The 26,950-nt window shown below is 34.1% G+C and overlaps 1 protein-coding gene across 9 annotated transcripts in view; it reads left to right on the forward strand.

The window, feature by feature from the left end:
* The window catches only part of LOC110999682 (liprin-alpha), a 68,288-nt gene extending 41,416 nt beyond the window's left edge, over positions 1 to 26,872 (forward strand). The window contains exons 2-26 of one of the 9 annotated variants that reach the window (XM_045629482.1): positions 5,043 to 5,144; positions 8,263 to 8,427; positions 9,204 to 9,278; positions 9,485 to 9,589; positions 10,821 to 10,892; positions 11,552 to 11,719; positions 12,051 to 12,170; positions 12,804 to 12,929; positions 13,556 to 13,719; positions 14,024 to 14,180; positions 14,670 to 14,789; positions 15,740 to 15,823; positions 16,494 to 16,649; positions 17,355 to 17,456; positions 17,642 to 17,716; positions 18,446 to 18,624; positions 19,248 to 19,292; positions 19,690 to 19,879; positions 20,153 to 20,292; positions 21,034 to 21,236; positions 21,824 to 21,982; positions 22,159 to 22,273; positions 22,675 to 22,831; positions 23,610 to 23,726; positions 24,017 to 26,872. In XM_045629482.1, coding sequence (XP_045485438.1) covers positions 5,043 to 5,144; positions 8,263 to 8,427; positions 9,204 to 9,278; positions 9,485 to 9,589; positions 10,821 to 10,892; positions 11,552 to 11,719; positions 12,051 to 12,170; positions 12,804 to 12,929; positions 13,556 to 13,719; positions 14,024 to 14,180; positions 14,670 to 14,789; positions 15,740 to 15,823; positions 16,494 to 16,649; positions 17,355 to 17,456; positions 17,642 to 17,716; positions 18,446 to 18,624; positions 19,248 to 19,292; positions 19,690 to 19,879; positions 20,153 to 20,292; positions 21,034 to 21,236; positions 21,824 to 21,982; positions 22,159 to 22,273; positions 22,675 to 22,831; positions 23,610 to 23,726; positions 24,017 to 24,112 — 3,192 coding nt within the window. In that variant the 3' untranslated portion in view covers positions 24,113 to 26,872. Of the gene's footprint in view, positions 1 to 5,042; positions 5,145 to 8,262; positions 8,428 to 9,203; positions 9,279 to 9,484; positions 9,590 to 10,820; positions 10,893 to 11,551; positions 11,720 to 12,050; positions 12,171 to 12,803; positions 12,930 to 13,549; positions 13,720 to 14,023; positions 14,181 to 14,669; positions 14,790 to 15,739; positions 15,824 to 16,493; positions 16,650 to 17,354; positions 17,457 to 17,641; positions 17,717 to 18,445; positions 18,625 to 19,247; positions 19,293 to 19,689; positions 19,880 to 20,152; positions 20,293 to 21,033; positions 21,237 to 21,823; positions 21,983 to 22,158; positions 22,274 to 22,674; positions 22,832 to 23,609; positions 23,727 to 24,016 lie in introns of all 9 variants that reach the window. The other 8 variants (XM_045629480.1, XM_045629481.1, XM_045629484.1 and 5 more) reach the window with 8 other exon arrangements.
* The last annotated feature ends 78 nt before the right edge of the window (positions 26,873 to 26,950 follow it).

Here is a 26,950-nt window from a genome sequence, read left to right on the forward strand (position 1 = left end):
ATTTTAAATAAAGAAATACTAATATTTATTCTTCGCAATAGTGATGACTAACATCCCGCACGGGCTTTGCACTCGTGTGAAGCGAAAGCTTACACTAAGTAAATCTAAACCTACTTAACAAATCTCGCTTTATATTTATATTTAAGAAGTTTGATAGTTTTGAGTGTTTTACGTCAGGACAATGAGCAAATATCACTTATACCATTACGAATTGTTTATCATAAAAACATTGTTAGGCACATTTAAAAGCAGAGTTTCTGCTTTTATTACTATCGCGAGTCAAATAGTAAATCTTTAAGCGACGATATATATATTTAGTTAAAATGTCGTAATATCGTTATACAACTAATCTTAGTTGTATAACCGATCACCGTTCGTATCTCTCCGCACCGTAATTTATAAAGAAAAACCCAAAGATGTAAAAGCATAACACCGAATGATAATAACGGATTCACAACGGCTGTTTAACCTAGCTATGAGCTGACTAGGGTCTGATTACAAAATATCTTTCCTGTTTCTATGTAAATAAAAGCTTTGTATATAAAAGTGCGTTATCCGTAGTCGCTAACGGTCCCTGTAATTGCGCAGAGTGTGTAATTACGACTGCACTCTCCTACTACTGGTGGCGCATTAAAATATCGCTGTACCTAGAAAATTTTAAATTTTAGTCCATAATAATTAAGCTTAGTCTTAATAAAGGTTTACAGAATTTTTCGACGTAAATTAGTATTTTTCATATGATAATATGTATTAAAAAATATTCTTAAAACTTGAGCTATATTTTTATATGAAAATTCGTGGGATATCTTGAAACTTCAGCATAAGAAGACTTTGACATAACAAGATTAATTACTAACCTCGAAATTGTCCTCCATCCTGTGAGCCTCCAAGGCTACGTATGTTATTAATACGTAGGCCACTGACGTCGAGGCACAACTCCCATGGGCTGTCGTTATATTTTACTACCCACTATCCTATTAGGGGGAGAAGGATATGTGTCACAATGAAAAGATTGTATATAATTGTCAAAATATAGTTTTTCGTAATACCACACAGCTTGCGTACATACCTTTTAGTTTTATGGGAATTTCTTGAATCTTCCATAGCACTAAAATGTTATTGACCTTACTCTATCTCACTCTCTCTTAAGTAATATATACCAAGTCGTAATAGAGGACACGAATAATGTTTTGTGTCCTGGATATAAGCGTGATTATACATACCAATTTGTAAAAAATTAACAAGTTTACCATAGCTCCAATCATAAGCTTAAACAGTTCATTCACAATCCTTATTGTCCTTTAAATCACCTAATCATTCTAACTTGTAACTGTGTTGGTACTAACATTGTACCGTTATTTAGATTATGTTTTTTTTATAGAATAGGGGGCATACGGGCAGGAGGCTCACCTGAGGTTAAGTGATTCCTATTTATTACTATTTATTACGTATACATACGTACGCATTAATTTGTGAAGTATAAAATTAGGTGTAAAACTTTAAGAAGCCTTGTAACCATCTTTCATCTATTATCAGGAAATGATAATAGATGAAAGATGGTTACAAGGGGGTACGTGGCTCGGGTTACCAGAGATCATTAGTGATCACGTCTGTAACAAAAGTGGGTGACAGGTAAAATCCTATGCCTTTCCTACATACTTATTTGAAAAAGCTTGGTAAAATGGTATATTAATAACATACGCTAAAAGTTGGAAAAGCATTTATTATTTGATCAAAATCATTTATTCATATAGAGATCTTTCACGAATAGCGTGATAGAATATTTCTATGTATATAGTTGTATTAATTTATTATTGTATTCCATTTTAACTAGCAATCTTTACCACATTTTATAATTAATGTACTCGGAGTAAGCTTCAGCAGTCGAGTAAATTATCCCTATATTTCAAAATTAACCACAGTGCACATATTATAAAATTTTCATGCATTCCGTTTTATTTACATGGCGCGTACACTAAAGAAGCTGTTTTGTAAGATATTTTATTTAATACTTACATTATCATTAATATAATTTCAACTGTATATCTATGAATGAATCATTTATCAAGACGCAGTGTAATTATTGAATGAAAATACCAAAGTGTTAATTTATTCCCAGGAAGGTCAATAAACTTGGCACAGTATCATTCAGTCAGTTACGTCAACAAGGAGCAAATTGTTCTCAACACGACCGTATTGTGCCATTGGCAAATTGTATCGGGCGTAATTATTCAATCTACATAGCGCTCAAGTTTCATTCGATTAATTTTAATATCTGAAACTGTCGAATGGTTACGTCCGAATACAGTTCCTATTGTATCATAGTAAAATGCTGACAAGGTGAGGTGGTACAGCGCGTGATCATCTTTGATAATAAAAAATCTGTTAGTCACATAAACTGTTACTGTTGTATACTACTATTGTTACTATAAATAAATAAACGAAGGAGTGTTTTTTTAAGTCGGTTAAAAATAAAATAAAAATTTAATATGTTTGTTAGGGATATAGATCACTTCATTAAATTATAACTTCATTAAATTTGAATTGTTAGACATCCCTACTCAACGGCAAACAAGGCAGATGGTTTAGGCCGAGAGAAAAAGCCGAAGTTTAAGGTTTGTTATTCAAAAACACACTCGGTCCGTAGGGCGATATCTGTAGGCGTATATTAATGTTATTAAGAACCTCAGCGGGGGCAAAGGCGCGTATGCCCCCTATAGTTTGTCAACCAGTCTCAATTGATATGGCATCAAATATATAGTATAGGAAATTATTATAGCATCACTATTTATTATTAGTTACCGAATGAGCCTCCCACGAACTCTATAATTCATACCTACTGCGTTGCGGCTAAGATATTTTTATGATTGCGTCTATAAGATTTTTAAACACATCAATAATCGTTCCTTTTTCGAACTTTTGGCTGGTTTCTTTTTTGTTTATGTGTTTTTATAATAGGGCTGGCCAAACCCACTCATTAGTTTAGCTCGATTTGTTGTGTGATTGTACAGACTGAATACGTGTTCGCCAAGGCAAATCATAATATGTGTGGTTTAAACGCACAAAATGAACCTTAGGTTCGAACATACACATAAATAAATCTGATAAAAAGAAGCCCTCGGCTTCACCTAGAACGGAGATCTTGTCTTCAGGATATAGTTTCTAAATTAGCAAGTGAATCAAACAGGGTTGGTTTTTATAATGTAAATAAGCTTGTCAAATAAAAATCACTGTCGCAGCAGGTCAGGTAACCGAAAACTAGAAATTAAAGGCTGAGAGATATGCTCCCGCAAAGATATAGCGCGTGCTTCTTTTGTGAAAATGAGATTGGCATTTGATAGGCACCACAGCGGAGTTGTCTCTCTATACTTTTATTAGTACCATGATATGGCACAAAATAACTATTGTGAAAGTGTATAAAATTATATCGAGACCATATTTTTATCGATCTGAAATTACCTGGAAACCAATCGCACAATATCTGCTAAAAACATCTGGTTTCTGAGCACGTAGCGAAGTTAGAAGCAAGTGCCTCGCCGTCAGCCAAACTTATCCATTCGAACGAATATATTCCGTATTAGCGACTCTTTGTAATATAGTTCAAACCTCATACTAAACGTATAAGAGAATTGGATCTCCCCGCTCTGATGTGCATTATAAAATAATACGCATCTCGATGTTTCTATGTTCTATTTTACCACCAAGCTTCAAGTAGGAGCAGCAATTTCTTAAGGGGTTGACTAGACAATTTATGAATTTTCTTTTGGAAAAGATTGCTTTATTTAAAAGCTTTAGTAAACTCGGAAAATGCATTAGCGTTTTTAATTGCAGAAGACATAGTTATTGACAGCCTATTTAAATAAATACTATATCAGAATTGTCTGAAACTGTCATCAGAATTGTATTAGTCTACTATAGTTATAGTATACTAAATTAATAATTGATTGCTTTTTTATACATACAACAATTTTATCCGTACATATTATAATTATAGTTACGAAACGTATATCTACTTTACAACATTTTGTAAGAGAATTCACTTACTTAATTTATTCCTAAAACAAATTATATGACGTTTATTTTATTATTATAGCTTATTTATTATTCAATTATTTAACTTGAAATTATTGAGTTATATACGACTTTCTTGCAAATGAATGATTTATTATTATAAAATTTACAAAATACAGCTAAGAAACACAGAATGCCCATGTTTATTTATAGCTTGAGCATATTTCCTACTCTTTCTCTTTTACAGAAGATGTGGACTTCGATAACAAAACACAGTAGACTACTTGTAGATCTTATAAATACCCAACTGATTCGATGCAGAATTGAATATAAATAGCAAGGATGTTCCGTCGTGCCATTGCTATAAATCAACATGGGGAAGTGGTGTAAACTGTGTGCGGGTTTATGTTAAACAGATCAAAGTGAGAGCTCTTCAGTTAGCTGACTGCGTAACCGCGTCTTGTCTGAGGTGTACGGTACAAGATGAGCGTGGGCGATTAGTTGAATCTTGTCACTTCAATGAAAGCTATGCAAATGTGATTTATATATTATTGAACTGAAATTGTTTATGAAGTTTTGTGATACTTACTGCATTTTTCTTTAATTAATAAATCTATTTAATAATTAACGCAATGATGCAAATTCTGTTGACGGTGTTATAAATATATATTTATATTATTTCATAGTATTTAAAGGAGTTTTGCCACCTCACTCTAGTTCTAATCTACGCTTATAGTATGTTTAATAATAACTTCTAAATTTTAGCAGACTACTGTCTTCTTTAGGTGTCATTAAATCGCGTTCGCTAGAACGTGCACCGTGGTCTATGTGTAAGCTCACTTCCAGGCCGGAGGCGCTAATTTGACGCTTTGACGTAGAATGCCGAGCGCGCTTCAAGGAAACGCCCTATTTACAAGATAACATTATCATCTTTGTCCAGCACTTTCTATCCCGTACCGAACTATATAATTGTAATCAAGCTAAGATAAATTTAACAATGAATCGTTTTGTAATTTGATGTTTGTTCACAGGAATTTGCGACGCTTACAAAGGAGTTGAATCAAGCTCGAGAACAGCTTCTAGAGAGGGAAGAGGAGATATCGGAGCTCAAGGCGGAAAGAAACAATACCAGGGTTAGTTCAAACATCTAACACTAGCTAGTAAGCTAAGCATATTAAATAGACGAATGCAACATGTCAAAACTCAAAGTCAAAAGCTAAAACAACATTGCATTGAACGGCGTTTCGACATATTACTGTTTGAAACAGTATAAAGGATAATGGTTTTAATCTATTTTTTGCAACAGTCACATATTTGCGACCGCGAAAAAACAGTTTTTTTAACGATCAGCTAAGTTTAGCTAGTTTTTAAGGACCAGTGACCGCGCCATCTGCCAGAAGCGAGGAAAACACTCTCTGACAACCGCAATAGTAATGGCGCAGTCACATGAGAAACAATATCCTTCCCCAATTACATTCTTTATTTACAAAAAAAATTGCATCATCAAAAAAATCCACAATCCACAAGTATTGCAAAATTAGGCTGATGAAATGTATTATTTGTTTTGCTTCTCAACCGTTTAATCACAATGTGCCACATCGAAGTGTGGCAGGTGACAGCTAGTTATTAATAAAATTTAACTGTCTGTATAAAGCTGTGTTGTTCTTGTGGCTTCAGTGAACAACTGTATATGGCAATGTGAGAGTGTGTACTAATATATTTATTTATTTTTAATGATCACGAACGATAAAACCCACCTCCAGTCATAAAGCTGTGTTATTTTTATATGGAACAAACATCTATTCATCGCGAACTAGAACGTTTGTTTCAATGGATATATTTTGTATGTTAAATTCCATAAAAGGTAATGTATTTTGCTAACTGCTGTAACTAAAAACTTATTCATAATGCAGATACTTATAATAATATTCGCTACAAAGTTAAATAGGTCTTGAACTCAGATGGCATCCGTTTCTTTGATCATTTTTTAATTCATAGCCAAGTAGATGATCAGCCTTTTGTTTTATACATGTCGTCGATTTCTAAAGACATAATATTTCCTAACAATGTTTGCCTTCACAGTAGGAGCAAGTGCTAATTGCACACATAGACAGTGATGATTGACAGCGCTCAAAACGATTTTGAGACTTACGACAACGAATTAAAATAAGGACTTTAGACCTTTTAATTGGGGACATACAAAAAATAATTTTACCTAAGTGATTGATGTCCATTATGTTTTTTTTTAATTTATAATTTGTAGTTGGTTTTTTGCAATGAAGTATAAATAAAGAAATCAATCAATCCATTTATAGTGTTCGTGTTGTCGTATATCACTATATAAAAATAATAAAACTTGTGTGATCTCAACTTAAGCTAAATAGCATATAAAATAAAGCTTTCTCCAATTTTAAAGTGTCCATGTCATCTTCGGGTCCCAAATTTTAATTGTTATATATTATTATATATATTGTGCCGAAGTCCCAACGATGTCGTTCATCCATAAAGCTTCGCCTTTTCTGTTTACACTTCATTGTGACTTAGTTTGTGCAGGCAATTGTTAGCTTCTTATAAATATTCAAATGCTTGCATTATTTAGTTCACTCGTCTAGACTCTACTTCCAATGTCTTACATGGCCGTTTTCTATATGTCTTGCCATGCACAAAGCTGTAGCGAATTCATTATTAAACAGGCAAGTACGTACTAGGTAAAATTTCGATTGTTAAACTATATTTTTAAATTTTCGTCAAGAATTAACAAAAAAAATATTTTTTGATTGATTTAGTCAAGATGCCTTAACAGTAGTGTATGTAGAAACTTGAAAACTAATTTGTATGAAAATGACAGTTCGTGTCGACGAATTTTCATACCCTACTGCTAAGGCATCTTGTCTAAGCCTCCTGGTGACGTCAACTCACTTAGGTGATTAAGAAATTTTGGCATTTTTTCCGAGATTCGGAGTCATAAAACCTCCTCCAGCTAAACGCATTTGTGTTCCCAGATACAAAAACTACAAATAAAATCAAAAATAAATAAGTGACACCATAGACTTTTTATGTCTGGACCTCAGAGTTCTGTTTCTGTTTAATGATAATTTGTCAATCTAATAGAGGTTTTGTACTAAGCACCCACTGCCCGCTTTATAGTTTTCCTTCACTGTTTGAGATAATTTTAAATGCTCGTATAGACAAACAGTCCATTGGTGTAAAGCCGGGGATCGAACCTACGTCCTCAGTGATGAGAGACGGACGCTGAAGCCACTAGGCCAACACTGCTCTAAAAAACTACAGCCAAAATCTAAATTCAGAGGCCAAATTATTCTTTGTTATCCTTAAAAGTTCCATAACATTAATATAAAGGGCTTTTAAATACGTACGCTTTCAGTACTTATGTCAGGTTTTAAACGTTCAGAAGTTCAGGACTCGCGCTATTAATTAAAACTAAATGAAAATGAATCTAGAACATCGTTAATTAAAGCTTAATCCCTTTAATGAAGGCTCAAAAGTGGCCTCAGATACTTTACTAATAATGACATTTCAATAGATTATTCTACTAAAATATCAATTGGCAAGGGATTTTGTGTTTAGTATTGTAATAGGTAATTCGCTTTAATTCAAAATGTCAAATGCTAGTAATATCAGCGCGTAAAAGTATTCGCGTATTCTGTGGTATGGGCATTACTTCCTTTAGGGATTGTATTCAGAATTCAACAAGATGCAGACTTTTTTTACACACAAACACCGACCACACCACATACACAGCGTATAAGGTACCTAACATACCCACTTTCTACGCTCAACGTTTCATCTTTACTCAACGTTATACATTCGCTAACAATCTTAGGCAACATCTTTTAAAACTATCTTATGCTCAAACCGAAAGTATTCTTATTATATATTATTCTAGTAAGTGTTATATATAATTTTTTAACCAAAATCGTTAATATGTCTAATAGAAGATACTTTCTGATCAAAGCACATTTATACGCTTCCTATTCTATTTGCTTTTATATTGAGTCTTTTCGGAAAGCAATCGTCTTGGGGTGTGAGGTCGAAGCAGTGTTAAATTACTTTTCTTAGTTCGACAATTATCATCTTGATACTTAATATGAGAATACAACAATTAAATAGTTCGCATAACTGCCACTCCCGTTCTTCGCAGACTTTATTAGTGTGCTAATTTTCTATTCCGACTAACCTCTATTATGTAAATATGTGCTTTCGATTATTTATATTGAATTTATTTTCCAGCTTCTACTAGAGCACCTAGAATGTCTGGTGTCGCGGCACGAACGCTCGCTGCGCATGACCGTGGTGAAACGACAGGCGGCTGCGCAGTCGGGTGTTTCTTCCGAAGTGGAGGTACTGAAAGCGCTCAAGAGTCTCTTCGAACATCACAAGGCGCTCGACGAGAAGGTGAGCTAGAACATTTGGTTGATAGAAGGGAATAAATTCATTCGCCACTCAATTGTTACCTTCAAACTATATGTATGTTATGTCTTCAAACTATAGACCCAACGCTTCGTTAGCCGGTATCTTAACGCAGTTTTTAAACAAAGGCCTAGTACTACGCCTAATCCTGTTTTACTAGCATATGCTAGTAAAACAGGATTGATGGATGCATATGCATATAAAGACACTTTTTTTTCAAAGTTTTTATTACAATTAAAGTGCTTTTTATAAAACCAACATATGTTTATGTTGCCACTTCTTGAATATAGGGAGAAAGGAAATACTGAAAGAGGGCAAAAGACTTCTCTGACAATTCAATTCAACAACTCAATGTTGTTACATAAATACAAAATTTGTTTTTTTCCTTTATTGTTACTATTCATAGGAAAGGAGAAGCTACCGTAACTTTAATGAAGAATCTTTCGCAATAATTATATTTAAATATTGTAATTGTAATTCATAAAGTAATTACCGTGCAGGTCCTATACGTAAAGGAGTATAACGTAATCTTATTGCACGGAATCAACACAAGACGCTTGCAATATTCCAAGAATTTAATATTAACACTATTAGAAACTATTGGAATTTAATATTCTCAGTCTTATTATATTATACTTAGAGGATATATAGCGACTATATCTTTAATTAATATATAATTTTTAAACTGTTACTACAACTACTGTTAATACAAACCCCTCTTTGGCAAGCAACAAATTTATATTTACAATATTTATTTTCAGGTTCGAGAGCGATTGCGTGTGGCATTGGAGAGAAATACAGCGCTAGAAGAAGAATTGGCGTTAACCAAAGAAGAAGTGAGTGTTCTAAATTCTAAAGTTTCTTAAATTAAGGCAATTAGAATTAGTAGAGCTTTTTTATATATTTTCTATATTACGTCGGCTGCGCCTCGGCTCGGGTAGACATTCGTCGGAACTCTTTGCAATGACAGGCTTTCCGCACTTGTAATGAAATATACTAAAATTAATCAAGAGTGTTATTTGAAATGGTCTTAATGTTACAGCTGCAACAGTACAAATCATCGTCCGGCCAGGACGACAAACCCAAAGAGAACGGCACTGTCTCGACTGGATCGCCAGAGCAGAACGGCGAACCGACACAGACTAAGGTATTCTTGGTTTACATTTGTATGATTGTAGGCCACAGACAAATAATTGTTCATTTGTAATAACGGGAATCCACAGTGACTCAAAATGATTGAACTCCTCTTATTTTCTGAGAAATTTGTGGATGCACAATTCATTTCAAATAAAAATCAATTCTAGTGAAGTCTAAGACTTAAAAAAGTCAGAACTTTCAAATATGTTTAAATAGTAAAAAGCTTTTACAGATCTAAAAAGATGATTTAAGTTTGAATGACGTTTTAGAAAACGGTCGTTAGTCTCTGATTTTTATATCTATTTCGTAATAATATGAATGATTTATTATTTATAAAAATAACTTTATTAGGTACGAATAAAAAGCGACGAGCCTTATAAGCTATAAAGAAAACTTTATCGCCTATAATGCTCACTATAGATACTACAAACGTAATTGTTGTATGTTTTGTGACGTCACAGTTTTTTCTTTTACTGTTTTAATGTGTAAATGATTAAGAGGTGTATTTTCGGTGGGGTTGACACCCGTAATGTAGCTTAGAATAAAATTAGAGACTAGAAAATTGGTTTTGGTTTGCATAAATTATGATGTATATTTTCGGGACTATCACACATACATCACTTAGATGAAAACCCTTTTAAGTTATATAGGTTGAAAATTATAAACCGGTTCCACGGGCATAGAATGTTCATACAGAAAGGATGACATCTTTCGTTTGATTGTTATTGGTCCAATCACAGACACACGACACATGTTCCTTCGTTTCGTTTGACCAATCGTAAATAAACCAGATACACAATATTAATTATTAATGCACATAATTGGCTGTCGCTGCAATGACAATTAACACCAGTTCTATCTGTAAATCAAACGTCGGAACAGTTTTATAATTTTAAACGGAAACATTTGTAGTCAATAACTGGTATGGCCATAAGTCCTACAAATGAAAATGCATTTTTTTAATGAAGTAATATATAATTATTAAAATTTACCCACCTACATATTAATTAAGGTCTCAGCAAAAATACGCCCACCTTTATACAGGCCTTTAATCTGTTTGGCCACGAATCTATGGATTTACTCTTTCCGAGGGAAATGTCGTCACTGATTGCTACAAAGATTTTTTAAGAGACTCAATATCGCCGTGTCGTTTAGATCAGACCATTTCCTTTTCCAGTCTTTTAGATGGTAATCATTATGTTTATAAATAGTAAATATTTTTATTTTGGTGGTTGGCACAGGAAAGTAGTGTTAACGGTGAGCCGGAGACTGGCAAGAAACTAACTGAGCTACAAAACACGATCGCTAAACAGGTCAGCACCAGGCCTTACTCTACTCATAACCGCATATCTGCACACGCCCTAACATTTTCTATTAATTCCATCCTAAACTTATGTCATAGTATATCTAACCTTATATATCGATTGAGTAATGTTCCATATTCAGTTATTTTAATATGACAAGAGGCTTATCTATAAAAAACTTATAACAATACGTACTTAAAGAAATAACACGAATTTGGCTCTTGGTTTAAACTAATATCAATAGGATTTAATTAACGTGATTATTTTAACTTATACATAACTATACATATACACCGGCACATTTAATACTTTTATGGTGAATTTGCTAGTAAACTCAGTCATGAAAATCATAACACATAATTGTAGGCATTATAGTCAACATTGAACATAACTAGCTCATATGTACAAAGCATGCTCCTGTCACCATCTTTAGAACATGTATAGGATATATTTTATGTATATAGAGAAATTTTATTTACTATTAAATATTAAAGTTAATATATTTTGTATGTAGGACAGATAAATATAGTATGCTTTAAAATGTTATTTTCACAGAATTACGCAATTGCTTTTGTTCTTAATTTGAGCCTACATGTATTATAAGAATCTGTACTAACTTGTATATTATATAAAATATTTAGTTGTAATAATTGTGAATGTGTTAATAGTCGGCTGAGTTAAGTTCATGGCAGAGAAGAGTGGCAGAGTTAAACAACAAAATGACCGACCTAGAAGAGAAGTTAACAAAAGGAGAAAAGGAGTTGGCTAAGAAACAAGAAGAGTGCCTAAAACTACAGCGGGATCTAAGAGAAAATGTCGCTCAGAAAGAGGATCAGGTATATTATATACAATTTAGAACACATAATAATTATAATTTATTTAAAATACTTTCTACATATCGTTTATTTATCTGGACCATCGTACTTTTTTTTTAACAGCATACAAATGACGGAGTATATTCTAATTTTTAAAATATATTTGTTGTGCAAGTGTATTTAAAAAATCATAACTAACTGTCTTTGCAGAGACTTGTTACATTAACTAGACATCCTAATGGAATGGAAGTGTACTATGAAATAAAAAACATAAAAATGCCAGAAAGCGATCGCTCGGAAGCGATAAGGCGCCTCCCTCGTTTTTATTTAATGATGTCAATAAAAATTACAGGAAGAAAGAATAGCTACACTAGAAAAACGATACCTCAATGCACAGCGCGAGTCTACGTCCCTTCACGACCTGAATGAGAAGCTGGAACAGGAGTTGCAACACAAACAGGCCCAGCTTAAGGTAAGCTGTTTGAGGAGCTGATAACGATTGTGCACTAACATTTTAGGTCATATGGCAAGAACATTTAAACAAATCAGTATTGCGCAGGATTTTTTCTATAGTTTACAAGCAAAACTTTAAAATATTAACTTAAATAGTTGAGATATTCATTTTACAGCAATACTTTGCAAATAAATAAATACTCTTTATTTATGTATGTATGCAACAATTTTTGAGAAAAAAGTACGGTTTAAAACCACAATTTCTGATTAGATGCGAACAGGAGAAAATTTGTTGCGCTATTTCTGTGTTCACGATTAAAGTAGTAATCCGATTTTGTGAAATCTCAAATGAGTGATTATAACTAGATCCTAACAGCACATGCATGAACCACGTTATATACAAATACTAAAGGCTAGCTCACTCATTAACTCCACACAAATAAAACGTGAAGTAATAAAGAAGTTACCTAATTAAAAATAACGTACTACACACTAATATAAATCTGTAATACTCTGATGTAGGGCTTAGCTTGCCAGCTCGTTCAATAGCTTAATAGTGCAACTCGTTAAAGTGAGCTAGCTATACTCGTGCCTAGTGCAACCATCACATCCACTCTGCCCATGCCACCGCCATGACTTGTCAACATTTCAGCTTCAAGAAGAGAAGATCGCAGCCATCGAGGAGAAGTTGGAGCTGTCCACGCAGAAACTGGCCCAGATGTCTTCTCTGCCCGAAATGGAAGAGCAGCTGAAGGCCAGGATGGAAGCTCTCAGCCAGGTGGGTCGTTGACCTTGGACCGTATGGACTAGCATGCCGTAGATTATTTGTAAATTCCTACCAAGTAGCCTACCTTTCTTTGCTGTTATTTCTTTCTAAAGTTCTTGATTTATTCTCTGAATATTTATTTTGTATAACCAATTTATAAATAAATTATATATAATTTCTCGATTTTGAATTTCTAAGTTATATCCATATAACAAGGTCAACAGTTAAGTACTAATGTAGGTTAGACTCACTCCCATTCTTCATGCGCTTCGTCATAGTGATCAAGTCTCGTAAATAAATGAGGGCTTCGATCATAATTGATGTTTACTAACCGATACGAATTTAATAAATAATGACTGTTTTTAATCATGTTTGACCTTGAAACAACTTAAAAAAAAATGCCTATGTCTATAGGATAATTAATTACTTCATACGAACTATTTGTATGGCGAATTCGGCGCCACAAAAATTATTTAGTAATTTTTAAATAAATTAATAAAAATATTTAGTTACGTTAAGTACTATATATTTTAGTTAGCAAATGCTTCGTTCTGAAATAATCAAAATTTTGTGGTCTGTTTGTGGCATGGTATAGATGGGTCTTACTATATGAAAGGTTTCGATCTTTCCAGGCGCAGGAGAGGCATGGCTCCGCTGAAGACAGGATACAGAGGCTTGAAGCGAGTGTTGAGGAAAAGAATGCGGAGCTGATGAGGCTTAACCAGCGGCTGAGGATGAACGAGGAGCACAACACGAGGCTGTCTGCGACGGTGGATAAACTGTTGTCGGAGTCTAATGACAGGTTAGGATAAGCAAGATAATGTCAAAAAACATTATTATTTTTGTCTGATAATAATTTTATATTGCTTTTTGATGTGATAACGTCAAATGTCTATCTATGTTCCACTCGATTGGCCTATGCGTCCGAGGATTTATTCCTTCTTGTATCGATTCAAAATAGTGATATTTCAATAAAAAATATTCAATTTTATTCCTAAAAGTATGCAATCATTTTATAAATGTTTTTTTTCACGTTAAAGGATTGTCCCGTTCAAATACTCGTAGTTAGGCAGAAGTTAAATGTGTATTAAACTTTAATTTTATAGATTGCAAGTCCACCTCAAAGAGAGAATGCACGCGCTAGAAGAGAAGAACGCATTGCAGCAAGAGTTAGAGAAGACTCGTAAGTACGCAGATGAATTGCTTCACGAGAAACAGGAGATACTCAAGGAACTCGCCAAGTGGAGGATGGAGACTGAACAGGTATTTATATACTCTCTTTTGAAGGAGGACTTTTTAATAAAAAAGGCAATTTTTTATACAGAAAGACCAATGCATATATATGTAATGAAATGACATTTCATTAATTCAAAATCGCGTTCATAAGTTGTCAGTGAAAGTTGGTAGAGGGCACAGCGGTCGGTTCAAGGGCGGATGACAGTCAGATGATTTGTTGTTAAGATAATTATTATAAAAACTTGTAAAGAGATAAATGAAGAGATATAATTGAGGAGGACTTTAAATGTCGTTTCACAAAGAAACTTTTATCTCACCTGAAAATTTGTATTTTATAAAAGTGTAATTGTCATAGTTAAACGATAATTGTTGTAATATTGTTAAGGCGTGTTAAATAAAACAAAACTTTGTATTTTCAGAGAAACAATTTGTGGTTTATTTTGAAAATCCTCAATAATATATCTTATATATATACATAATGCTGAAAGGTTTGCAAACTTAACATTTCTCTTCCAGCTCAAACGTCAGATGCTTCAACAAGAGATAGCGTTCAACATTCAGCAAACGGACGCATTGACTCGTTCCTTATCCCCAGTGGCTCCGCAGCCACCGCCGCCGGGACTCTTCCAGCCCAAGGTATGGAAAACTTCAATCGTTTCAGAGCATAGACTTAGTATATACTAAGTCTATGCTCTGAAACGATTGAAGTTTCAAAGCGTCTTTTTCATTTACGTCTCACAATGAGTTTTGAAATTTCAGATAAATTAAAAGAGACTAGTTTTTGTCTTCGTATTATTTATAAAACTAATGCAGTCTAATTGAACCGTTTAAACTAAAGTACCTACTCAGCTATCTCTTTTCCTAACAATCAACACAGTGACAAAATAAAGCAAAAGTGTACTTCGAGGTTACTTAAAAAAATTGAAATTCCATTATTTAATTTTATTTAAAACAGGTAAAATAATATAGGTATTTTAAGTCATAGTCTTCTTTTTCATTTACGTCTAACAATGAGTTTTGAAATTTCAGATAAATTAAAAGAGACTAGTTTTTCGTCTTCGTATTATTTATAAAACAAATGACATTACTTTATTTAATTTTATTTAAAACAGGTAAAACAATATAGGTATTTTAAGTCATAGTATTCTTTTGAGTGCTGTCAAATGTTCTTTGACATACAAAGATGTAAAACATCTTAACATCTTAAACAGAAAATGGAATGGAATGTTGTATAGAACCTTTAACTTCTGCTGCTGGTAAAATCTTTTATTAATTTTTAATAATTTATTGTATTTTTACGGTAGAAACGGTGACCTTTCCTGATGAAAAATACAATAAATCAAAGTTAGAGTGTACTTCTCGCTCAAAAGCCGGCAACGCCGAGAACCCACCAAAAATGAGTGCCCATGGGCAACTATGATTGTCCTTTTTGGGCGTTCCGTGGACTCGTTTGCTCCCCCTATTATATTAAAATACTCTTTTTGCCATATGTAATGTTGGCGAGGCTTTTTTTTTCATTTAATGCGTTAAGTCTAATGGGACCAAGTAAGTTAATATAAAATGATGATATAATATGATTTTTGCAGTTGGACGGTTCATGGGAGAAACTTCAGCAAGCTCATGTGCTCGCAAGTGTTCAGCAAGGTTTCGACGTTACTAGTGATGCGGAGGTCAGTTTCAATCCTTTCAAATCAAATCAAAATTCGTTTATTCAGTTTAGATGCGTCTTAGGGCATGCTTATGAATGTCAAAAACGTTTACAAAATTCGCGAAAGAGCAAAACTACGCCATCCGTTCGCAAAACTACCAGGAGGCCTTTTTCTGAGAAGAACGGGCAAGAAACCCAAGAAAGAAGAACTTTTACCCTCCCTTTGATTTCACATTGTTCTCAAAATTCTACAAACGAATGATCTTTAAAATATTTATACCGTTAATGAGTGTAACTATCTCATACAGCTGATAAGATAAAGTATAAATGATTTTTAGTGATTATTAAAAAAATATATTATAATTTAAGTAATTTAGGATTATTAAAAAAACAAAATCGGAGCAATTTTCATGTACAATGCGTGGGCCAATCAAATCTAGTCTTTGCATATACTTGCCTCTGATTGGCTAACAATGATAGACCAGTATTGTTCCTTGTTATGCTACTTAATTAAGTATGCATAATTGCGTAAAATAAGTCGTGGTCCACGACTTATTTTCCACGGTCCACGTCAAATATATGTCCACGACTCGTGGACATATATTTGTTCTGCAAAAAGCTCAAGTCTCAACCATTACCCTCTAATCATTATCTACCTACAGAAAAATAAAATATGAACCGTTACATTCCAGAATGATGAGTCTGAAGGGGCCGAAGGTGGACACACGGATGCTGCTGCCTTGGCTCTCATGCTGCAGGAACAGCTAGACGCCATTAACACGGAGATACGACTCATACAAGAAGAGAAGCAGAGCACAGAAGCTAGGGCTGAGGAACTGGAGTCTAGGGTAAGTTTTTAAAATGTCAGAAGACTTAACAAGAGTTTTAGCCTAGTGCCATCAGCGTGCTACTCTTATGTCTTAGGTCGTGGGTTTGATATCTGGCATCAATGGACTTTCTTCCTACCTGCGCATTTAATATTCGCTCAAACAGTGAAGGAAAACATCGTGAGGAAACCGACTTACCCGAAAAATTGACGGAGTCTGATCACCTCGCCTATTAGATTGACAAATGATCATGAAACAGATACAGTAATCTGAGGCCCAGACCTCAAAACGTTGACGCGCCACTGATTTATTTAATTTTGTTTTATTTAGATGTAAATAGATAAGACTACAATAACTCTACCTTTTCTAATTATAATCTGTATCTCTTAATGGCGCTTCCAACGATGAAGCTTATAATTAGCAAAATTTAATTGCGTCAACCTTTGGTTTTTATAAGACATGACGGAGATTTGTGTCGAATGCTAAATAAAGGTGACGCATTTTGCATATGAAAATAAGATTTTCAGCCAGTGTCCTTTGCCTCAATGGTTGTTATTATTTGTTTCCGATATTTGTAAGCAAAGAATGCCTAATTTTTTTGTACTAAGTAATAAATTTGATAAAACAGTAATATTATTTATAATTGTATTATGGATTATTATTATAATGTGGAGTAGAGCTTTTAAGTATTATGCGTATAATTTAAAAATGTCTTTGTGTTTACAGGTTGGCAGCTATGAACACATGAACGTTGTATCGCGTCGCGCCGAGTCTCCGCCCCCAGCTGCTTCGCCTTCGCACACACATATGCATCACAAGTACCACACTGTAAGTACACACACACATATATAGAAATAATATTTTCTTCCAGCGTTTTTTAGATTGACTTTTTATTTAAAAGTAACAAACAAAGCGATAATTACAACAAAAACAATTAGTTAGTGGTGAAGTTTTTTCACGATTAGGATAGGACATTTAAGATCTATGAGTAAAATTATACCGTATGGTGTCAGGCGCCCGCGTCAATGTCACCTGCGCACGCGCACTACCGTGCGGCCATCGCCTCTGAGAGCCTGCCCTCCAGTCAGGTGCGTGCTAACCCTCTATCCTTACACACCCTCACTTTCTCAGTCCAAATGCTCAGAAGCCTTTAAATCCTTGCAGAGATCGTGAGCGCTCTAACATAACTTATGCAATAATACTTTAGTTTTTCTATAAATTAAAGTAATATTGAATCAGTCTTGCTCCCGATGATCGCCGTACCCACTCCGAAGTCCTAAGCACGATTGTTAATTCTGCACAGAGCAAATTGTTGCGGCTAAATGTTGATATCTCTTCTAGCGGTTAAAATATTTATAAACTCAGAGCTTGTGTATACGTCTTAAGTATTACGCTTAAGCTTCTGCTACTAAAACGTTGTATCTCTTTACTATTTGTAGTCTGTATTTGGAATAGTAATTTCCTATTCGTAGTATTCAAGTAGGCTTAGCGTATAGAATATTGGCACGAACCGTATTAAAGTTTAGCTTAGGTGTAATATATGTACGTATATTGAACAACTATGTGCTGTGTATAATACTGTAGCAATTGTTAAGTCGAGTTATAAATTGATGAAATCATGCTTAATAATTCATTTATTTATTTACATTTTCAGAACTTTTGAATTTTGTTGTGTTAATTATGTATTACGCATTTACAATTAATTCATTATCAGCTTATCTAATTCAAATGAACTTATAACACGATTCAATTGTGTAACTAATTGCCTTTGCATAGAGCTGAAAAATTAAGCAGATATTAGAATAACACCAATACAGTTGCAGCTCTGCGAGGAGGGCGTGGCTGGAGTGGGTGTGGCCGGTGTTGGAATGGGCGGGGTCTGTGAAGGTGCGGAGTCTCCTTTAACGGCGCGTTCGCTGCGACTTGAAAGGGCCGCGAGGGCTATTCACGCTGAGCGAGATCGTTTGAGAACGCATTATCCTGCGCCTTATGACTCGTAAGTTTGTGTGTGTATGTAATTATTTATATGCAGATTTAAATGAATACGTGGATGTGGGCGTATTTTATACTATGTACTATGTACGGTCCAAGGTGTTACGTTTTAATGACGGGTCTGTCTGAAAAAAAATTATTGGAAATAACAAGTATAGTATTATTTTAATTTACTGTGTTGTTAGTTTTTGATGAAATAAAAATAGTGTCGTGACAAAGTGAATGATTGAAGAAACTCCCGAATCAATGAAATTGCCCCAATTGTCTAGTGAACTCTAGTCCAACTCAATGAGATTGAGCAGACAGTGGGGGCAGACGTAAAACAATTATCCCATGCTGCGTTAGTAGCATCTATCAGAGAACCTCATACAATTAGTAGTAGAAATGATTAACTATTCACACTCATAGTTTTTCAATTCATCTAATCGAATATGAACTGAACGCATCACTACTACTTTAAATATGACAACATTACTTTGCAAAATGACTTTAGCTATTGTCAAATACTATATTGAAAGTTTTTGAAAAAATTACGGGATGCCCCATGTTAATCAGTACTTAAAAAATAGGTTAGTATAGTTATTAATAATTGGTACCTAATAAAACTATTTGATTCACGCTGCTCAGGAGCTCTATAATGTCTGGAAGTATGGCAAGGATCCCAATGCACAGGTGTTTCTTTTTATACTTTTTTAGTTATAAACCTTAGATCGATTATTATAAGTTTCATTTCTCAAAAATATACTTCAGGTATATAATATATGTATTTTTGCTATCCGAATTTCAATTGGCGTCTTGAGATGTACCTGAACATTGTCATAATTACCAAATTTGATAGGAAGTTGCTGTTTTCAAAATCAGATTAGACATTCATAACCAATTAAAAGTCGGTATATATTTTATGAACAAAGTTCAGTTTCATCCTTTTCTTCTTCAGGATCGGTACCAACTTTAATCTGAACGTTCAAAGTATGGCTGAACATGTTTAACGTTGTTTTATTAAATTTAAGCATAATTAAAAACATATTTGAAATAACTGAACGACACTAAATATGCTGTCCCGATGTAGCAGCTCCAGCCAAGAGTCCCTGGGCGGTGGCACCAGCACTTGGGGTGGCGGGGCATCGCCCGGTCTTCCTCGTGGGGTGACATCAGCCGCCTCAGCCGTCTCCATTGCGTCCATGCACCAGCAGAAGAAGCGCGGCATTAAGAGCTCTCTGGGAAGATTCTTTAGTAAAAAGGATAAAGCTGGATTGCCGGTGAGTCCCGTTAATAAAACGCATAGTTATATTAAAAATTTGCCTCTTTTTATTTCTACAATTTTCTGTAGTTTATGCGGAAATACGATGTGGGCCATCAGATGTATGTATGTGTTCAATAAGTTTCATGATATTTATTGAAATACATGTAACAATTTTTTTTCTGAAAATCACATAACTGTAAATATTAGACATACAGTATACATGGTGTACAATTCACATGATTATATTAAAATCTATACATATATCTATATTCTTAACACATATCTACAGGTACAAGGTCAAGGGAGTAGGACCCTGTCATCAGTATCTTCGTTAGGTCTGTCGTCGCTGGTCGATGACGATGGTCAGATGTCGCAAAGCGGTATGCAAGCCCCGCTACAGCATGCGGAATACGCTAGAACTAAAACTAAGTAAGTTTCCATTTCAATGTTAGGAGTCAAGAGCATCTGTCACTTATCCTAATACGTGTCTATCTCTTATGGATAACCCACAATAAAAAAATTTTGTTATTTACTTTTTACGACAAGTAATGGCTAATTTTCGAAGCGATTTTGACCAATACAGCTTTAATCCTTAATCAATTAAATACCTTGAATACATTGTTCATTTAATATAGATCTATACAGCCCATTACATATATTATCGGAGCTTTCCAGCGACGGAAATAACAATACATAACAAAAAACCTGCTTTTCATCAGCATTGCACCCGTGCGCAGCTGGAGCGGGTCACTAGTATTTTTTAGAACTCTATAGCTTACTTCACTCACGTGTGAAATAAAATTTAATTTTCGTTAATCTTTGTTTATTTTCATTTTGTTTTCGTGTATATTCGTGTATTTTCGTAAATATTTATAAAATTCGTATTATGGGATTCATACGAATAACACCTTGATAGAATAGATTAGTTTGTTTTACCATTTAACTACTACAATAAACCCCACTATAACTCAGTAGACCAACAGAATTAAAGACTTGTCAAATTATTATAAATTTCACACTACAGAAATGTAACTTCTGAAGTTACATTTCTGTACTGTCATCTCCGGGGCGTTATAGGGTGGACGAAATTAGCGTTATACGAAGCCGCGTTTTAGGAGGGAATAACTTTTACTTAAAAGTCCTAGAGTCAACAAGTTGTAACATTTTCAGAGATCGCGACTACCGTCACGAGTTGTTAGGTGAAGCGATGCGGGCTGGCACTCCGTTTGCCCTATGGAACGGTCCCACTGTGGTCGCCTGGCTGGAGTTGTGGGTGGGGATGCCCGCCTGGTACGTGGCTGCCTGTCGGGCTAACGTCAAGTCTGGGGCCATCATGTCGGCCCTCTCTGACCAGGAGATACAGCGGGAGATTGGTGAGTCACTTTTTGTATAATTTCATATGATCATCACAAATGTAAAGATTGAAAAGATCGTAACGCACTTCATTTATTTAATGACTTTAGCTTGAAAGCCTTAGATTTAGTTTCGAAGAATGTTAAATTTTTAGTTTGTGTGTCAAAGGTGAGTGAACATGTGAGGGTTGCTCAAATTTCGTAATAATAGTAATTTAGCATTGTTGGACTAGTGGCTTCAGCGTTCGAGTCGTCCCTGAGGTTGTAGGTTCGATTCCCAGTTTTGAGAAACATAAAAAAAAGATAATACACTCGAACAGTAAAGAAAGCATCGTGTGGATCTTAGACCATAAAAGTCGACGGTGTGTGTCAGGCATAGGCGACTAATCACGTACTTGCTCAAAAAGCGCCACTAATTTTTTTTTTTAAATATATTAATAATATATAAATATATAGTGTACCAATATAACAGTTCCTCTTATTCAAGTGGAATGCACGAATTATTAAAAAATATACAGAAATAATAATATGAGAACAATATACTTATGTATGTTGGCTATTGTTACCTGTACATACATATTGAAAGTGAAAAATATTTTAAATTACAGGTATAAGCAACCCTCTACACCGCCTGAAGCTCCGTCTCGCGATCCAAGAGATGGTGTCTCTGACGTCACCCTCTGCCCCAAGAGGCACGGCTTGTGCAGCGCTGGCCTTTGGAGACATGAACCACGAATGGATCGGCAACGTTTGGCTGCCTTCATTAGGTATACATTTTCTTTAGTAAGGTACTCATAGTAATTATCAAAATGCGGCCAAAGGTGGCCCTTAAAAGTACGGTGTTTGTTTAAATGTGTTATATCTTCTTTTCTTAACTTGCAATTCAGTTTAAATAAACGTTTTTAATTGAATGTTCATTTCAAAGAATACTGTTATTTTACAGGTTTACCCCAGTATAGAACGACGTTCATGGAATGTTTGGTGGACGCTCGTATGTTGGAGCATCTCACTAAGAGAGACTTACGTACGCAACTCAAGATGCTTGACAGTTTTCACAGGTTAGATGGTCAACTAATAATAGCTTATGATAAATCTATATATAATGTTAAAGCGGTTATATATCTGAACGAAAAATTTACATGGTTATAAGCGATAATATTTTTTTTTCATACGGTAATTCGAAATCTACTGTTTTTTTTATTGTGAAAATAACTTCAAATACCTGATAACGGAAAAAGGTATGAAACAAAACATGTGCTCAGAAATGTGTGGATAGACCGATTCCCTAAGTTCCCCTAAACTACCTTGATTTAAATCAAGAAAATCTCCATATGGCATTTAGTTTCCAAGAAATTTGCCTACGAAAATTAGTGCATGTGTTTAAAATCCAATAATATCACAAACGTACCTTTCTCAAACTGATTACCTCCTTTTTTTGAATTCTGTAATAATATTGCAGGACCTCGCTCCATTTCGGCGTGGCGTGTCTTAAGCGCGTGGGATACTCTGTGCGCGCGTTAGAAGAGCGTAGACGCTCGGCAGAGCATTGCATACGGGACGTACTCGTGTGGACCAATGAGAGGCTGCAACGGTGGCTCACTGCTATTAATCTCAAGGTCAGTTTGGAATTCACATTTTGAACAAATATCAATAACTCTTGTGATTGATTTTATATGTAACTATGTGAACTTTGGATCAGTCAATGAAGGTCGTGTTACGGATTAGTTGAACTTAATTTATCATTTTGTGAAGATGGGAGAAATATTATTTTTGTATATTTAAGTAACATTATTCCATAGTTTACACAGATACAATTTCTGAACGCTCGCACGATATTTTGTGCAAACCTTTATTTAATTACGTTCGGTAATTTGAGGGGAGAGATAACCGTATCGACTGGATGAACAGTTACGAGACTCAAGAATCAGGAATTATTTGAACCTATACAAAATGTATTGGATTTTTTTTTGTTTTATATAGATAGATAGAAGATAAAAATAATAACAATTACACCCATTTTCAGAGTCCTTCCACTTATATAAATCTATATTATCAGCGAATAAATAAAGGTTACAAGAAATAAAACAAATTTTAAAAATTGAAAAAATATTTCCTTTTGAGAGGTTCCTTCAGTTTGCTGGTTAAATCCTCTTTCAGGATCCAATTGAGAAAGAGATCGGTAAATGTATAATTAAAATAGTGGTATTTACGAAATATTTGTAACTTATTTATTTTCTTTAAATAAAGCGATTTTTTTTAATATTGAAAAGATAAAACACAACAGATATTGAAAAGATACAAACAGTTCTACTGTTATTCCGACGGTAACTGAAACTTTTTCAAAAATATAGTTTAATTTTTGGTTAATCTTATTACTTAATATTTCTCCTACAGGAATACGCAGCTAATTTATCAGAGAGCGGCGTGCACGGTGCGTTGATCGCGTTGGACGATAACTTTGACGCCAACAGTATGGCGCTTGCACTGCAAATACCCACGCAGAATACTCAGGTATGCCGTGTTTACCCAAATTTGTATTTATTTCTTTTAAACATTTTATTCTTATGCTTCTTATAGCATTCTTTTTATTTGATCATAATTCATTTACCAATTAGTACCATCTAAACTCATTTTTATTTTATTGTAACTTTAAATTAAACAGCCAAGTTTCCTGCCAACTTCAGTGCTTTGTTAGCATATAAAAATATTGTTTTATAATTGACGATTATTTATTATAGACACCTGAGAATTGTGGACTCTGATAAACTTTTTTTATAACATAAAATTATTTACTACTATAGGCGCGGCAAATCCTAGAAATGGAATTCAACAGTTTACTAGCGAACGGTACGGAACGTAAGGCGCGGCAACCTCACGAGCACGCGCCTGCCTCCTGACACCACACCATCAACTAAGTGGCGTTCTAACGCTCGTGTGACGTCACAATCGGGGCCTATTAGGAATTGCAAGATCTGATCCCTGAGTGAAATGAGACGCTTGAGGTAATTCTGTCGCGAAGGCGGTTCTGTATATATTGGTCTCCGATTCGTATGGCAACACTGTCGGGAACACTAACTAGTCAATACACATTGTCCCGATAGTGTTGTCATTGTTAATTATGAAAGGAAATGTGTTTACTGTTGTTATTCGAGGTCTGATATAAAATAGTTCAAATCATATTTGAACAAAAGTGATCAAAAATAATTCGTATAGAAAAAATTTCATCGTTAAATTTCTACACAAGATACATTGCCTCCAGAAATTGTTATAGGTAAAAAAATTAGAACTATTTTATATTGGAGCTAAATATCTGAGAGAATAACAATTTTATTTTAAGTAAAATTTTTATAATTGATGGTTAGCGTGACGCTTTACAATGTGTAACGAAGTGCTCTAACGTAGATTTCCTATGTACTTAAATACAAATGTATTCCAATATTTAATGAAAGTTAACTCGCTTAAGCCTTAATAGAATATTCTCGGGAGTCGACATTAATTATTTATTTTTAAATTATTTTACATTGGCGCATTGTATGAGTGTATTTTAGTGTTCTAACATCAAAGTGCCTGGTTAAGGCTACTGAGTATGTACATAGCTAATATTAGTAGATATGTGTATGCTTCTTTAATTTTCGATTGAATGTAGAAAAAAGTGTTTCTAGGGATTTAACTTTTATTACCAAATAATGGTAACAAGATTTACGTGCACGTGCATACGTACGTATTTATCATAGACTATAAAAAGTTCTAGAAATTGTGTATCAACATTTTAAACGATTTATCCTTCCTTGTATTCTTGCGACACATTAGAAATGTGATAAAAATTCTAAACTTAAACAAAATTTGGTTGTATAATTTCTTTTTGCGTGAATGATAATATCATACTTATAGACGTTTTTATTGCGAATAGTATTAATCGGTTTTGATGTGAAATTGGAAGCATACATACATCAGTCGTGTACAGTGTTGACGCGTCATTTTGTAATCTTTTATATCTACGTAGTTAGGACATATTTTGTTAATGTAGTACAGACATCACTTTTTTGACCCGGTGTACGCTATACACTACATCAATTCACTTATATTAAATATTCGGAAATAATAAACCTAAAATGTGTAACCCAATTAACATTTACAAACTATATATTCAACTCACCATAGATTATTAATTGAATGTGTTTTAGCGGACACCGTCTCAATGAACTAGATAAGTAATAAAATGTACTATTGTATAGTTATACTAATATAATTTAACCGAATCTATTGTTGTAAATATGGTTTATACATAGCGTTTATATATCGTAGCAATACCTAATTACCTAGCTAGGATGTGTTCAGACTAGACGTTTGTTTTTATATTGCTTAATTTATTTGTAGACTATTATTTATTAATGCTTCGCATTCGGTAAATGAATACATATTACCTCATATTGTCTTATTCTAACGGTTGTCGAAATATCACAATGTTTTATATGTACCTAAATAGTTGTTTTAGTTGGACTGTCAAGTGCAAAAGTCGTCGAGCAAATTTCACTTTTGTATTTGACTTTACCTGGTTATAGATTTATCGAAACGATATATATTATGAACAGTATTATAATAATTAGAATGTGACCACGCACTAAATAAATTAACTAGATCGACTTGAATTGGCAAATGAAAATTGAAGTTTGGACGCACAATCTTTTAAGTATTAAGTGCAGTAGACTGTTTTGAAAATTGTCCGATTTTAAAATGTTAGGTGTGTGTTGGTTTGGATATCCAGTGCACTTGTTTATGTATTACAGAATAATATCAAAATGTATTTAATGGGAATGAAATAGCTAGCTATTATTTATTTTTTAACTCCCAAATAGTCGAGTTTAGTTACTCTAAAAACCAGTACCTAAATTGTTTATTTAATATGTTAGAGAATTGATAGGTGGTCACATGTATTAGTGCTATAATATAGTTAAATTGCGGCGGCTAGTCAAATCGTTTCGGAAGAGATCGGTTTCAATATCGTTGCGAATTTGTGACCGGTTTGAATGAGGGAAAATTGCTCTAGGCGGCGAGCGCGCATATCATTCGAACGTTATAATTTGTGAATCTAGACGCAGCCATTTTTTGTATCTATCCTATCTATAGACAAAATTTCACCCACCCGTTTCTTTTTACCTCCCACGTAGGTGTTAAGAGGTTTATGTAACGAATTGAGGCAATACAGATCCGACAAAACGTTCCTTTCGTGTAGTATCCGAAACTCCACAAGTGCCAACGGACGCAGCTAGATAACAATATTTAGTATATTTTTTGTAATAGTGACATTCCAGACAGAATATGGCTCGCGCAACCAAAGAGTACAGTTACCTTCATAAGGAATTAATGTTATATAGGGTGATAGAAAATTGTATATAATTTTTGCATGTTATATCGACGGTTAAGGGTACCGCGACTTATCAGACTGTATGCGGTCACATTCCAGGCTTCGTGTGAGTTAGCGCTTCGCCTCCTGTTTAAATTGAAATATTCGAGATATTGGGGCATTCAAGTATTGTATTCAGCTATTGTGTTGACCAATGTAATCTGAACTGTGTAACCTTTGTAAAGACTTACCAACGTGCAATGACTTACGTTATGCATAATGATAAGAGGTAAATACAATTTACACAATATCATGACTTGTTTTATTTACTGTATACTACACTCTATTGAGAAGCGCTTTTTAGATTGTAAAGTTTAAAAATCTTTAAAAG

The sequence above is a fragment of the Pieris rapae genome, chromosome 9 (genome assembly GCF_905147795.1).
Source record: "Pieris rapae chromosome 9, ilPieRapa1.1, whole genome shotgun sequence".
NCBI lineage: Eukaryota > Metazoa > Arthropoda > Insecta > Lepidoptera > Pieridae > Pieris > Pieris rapae.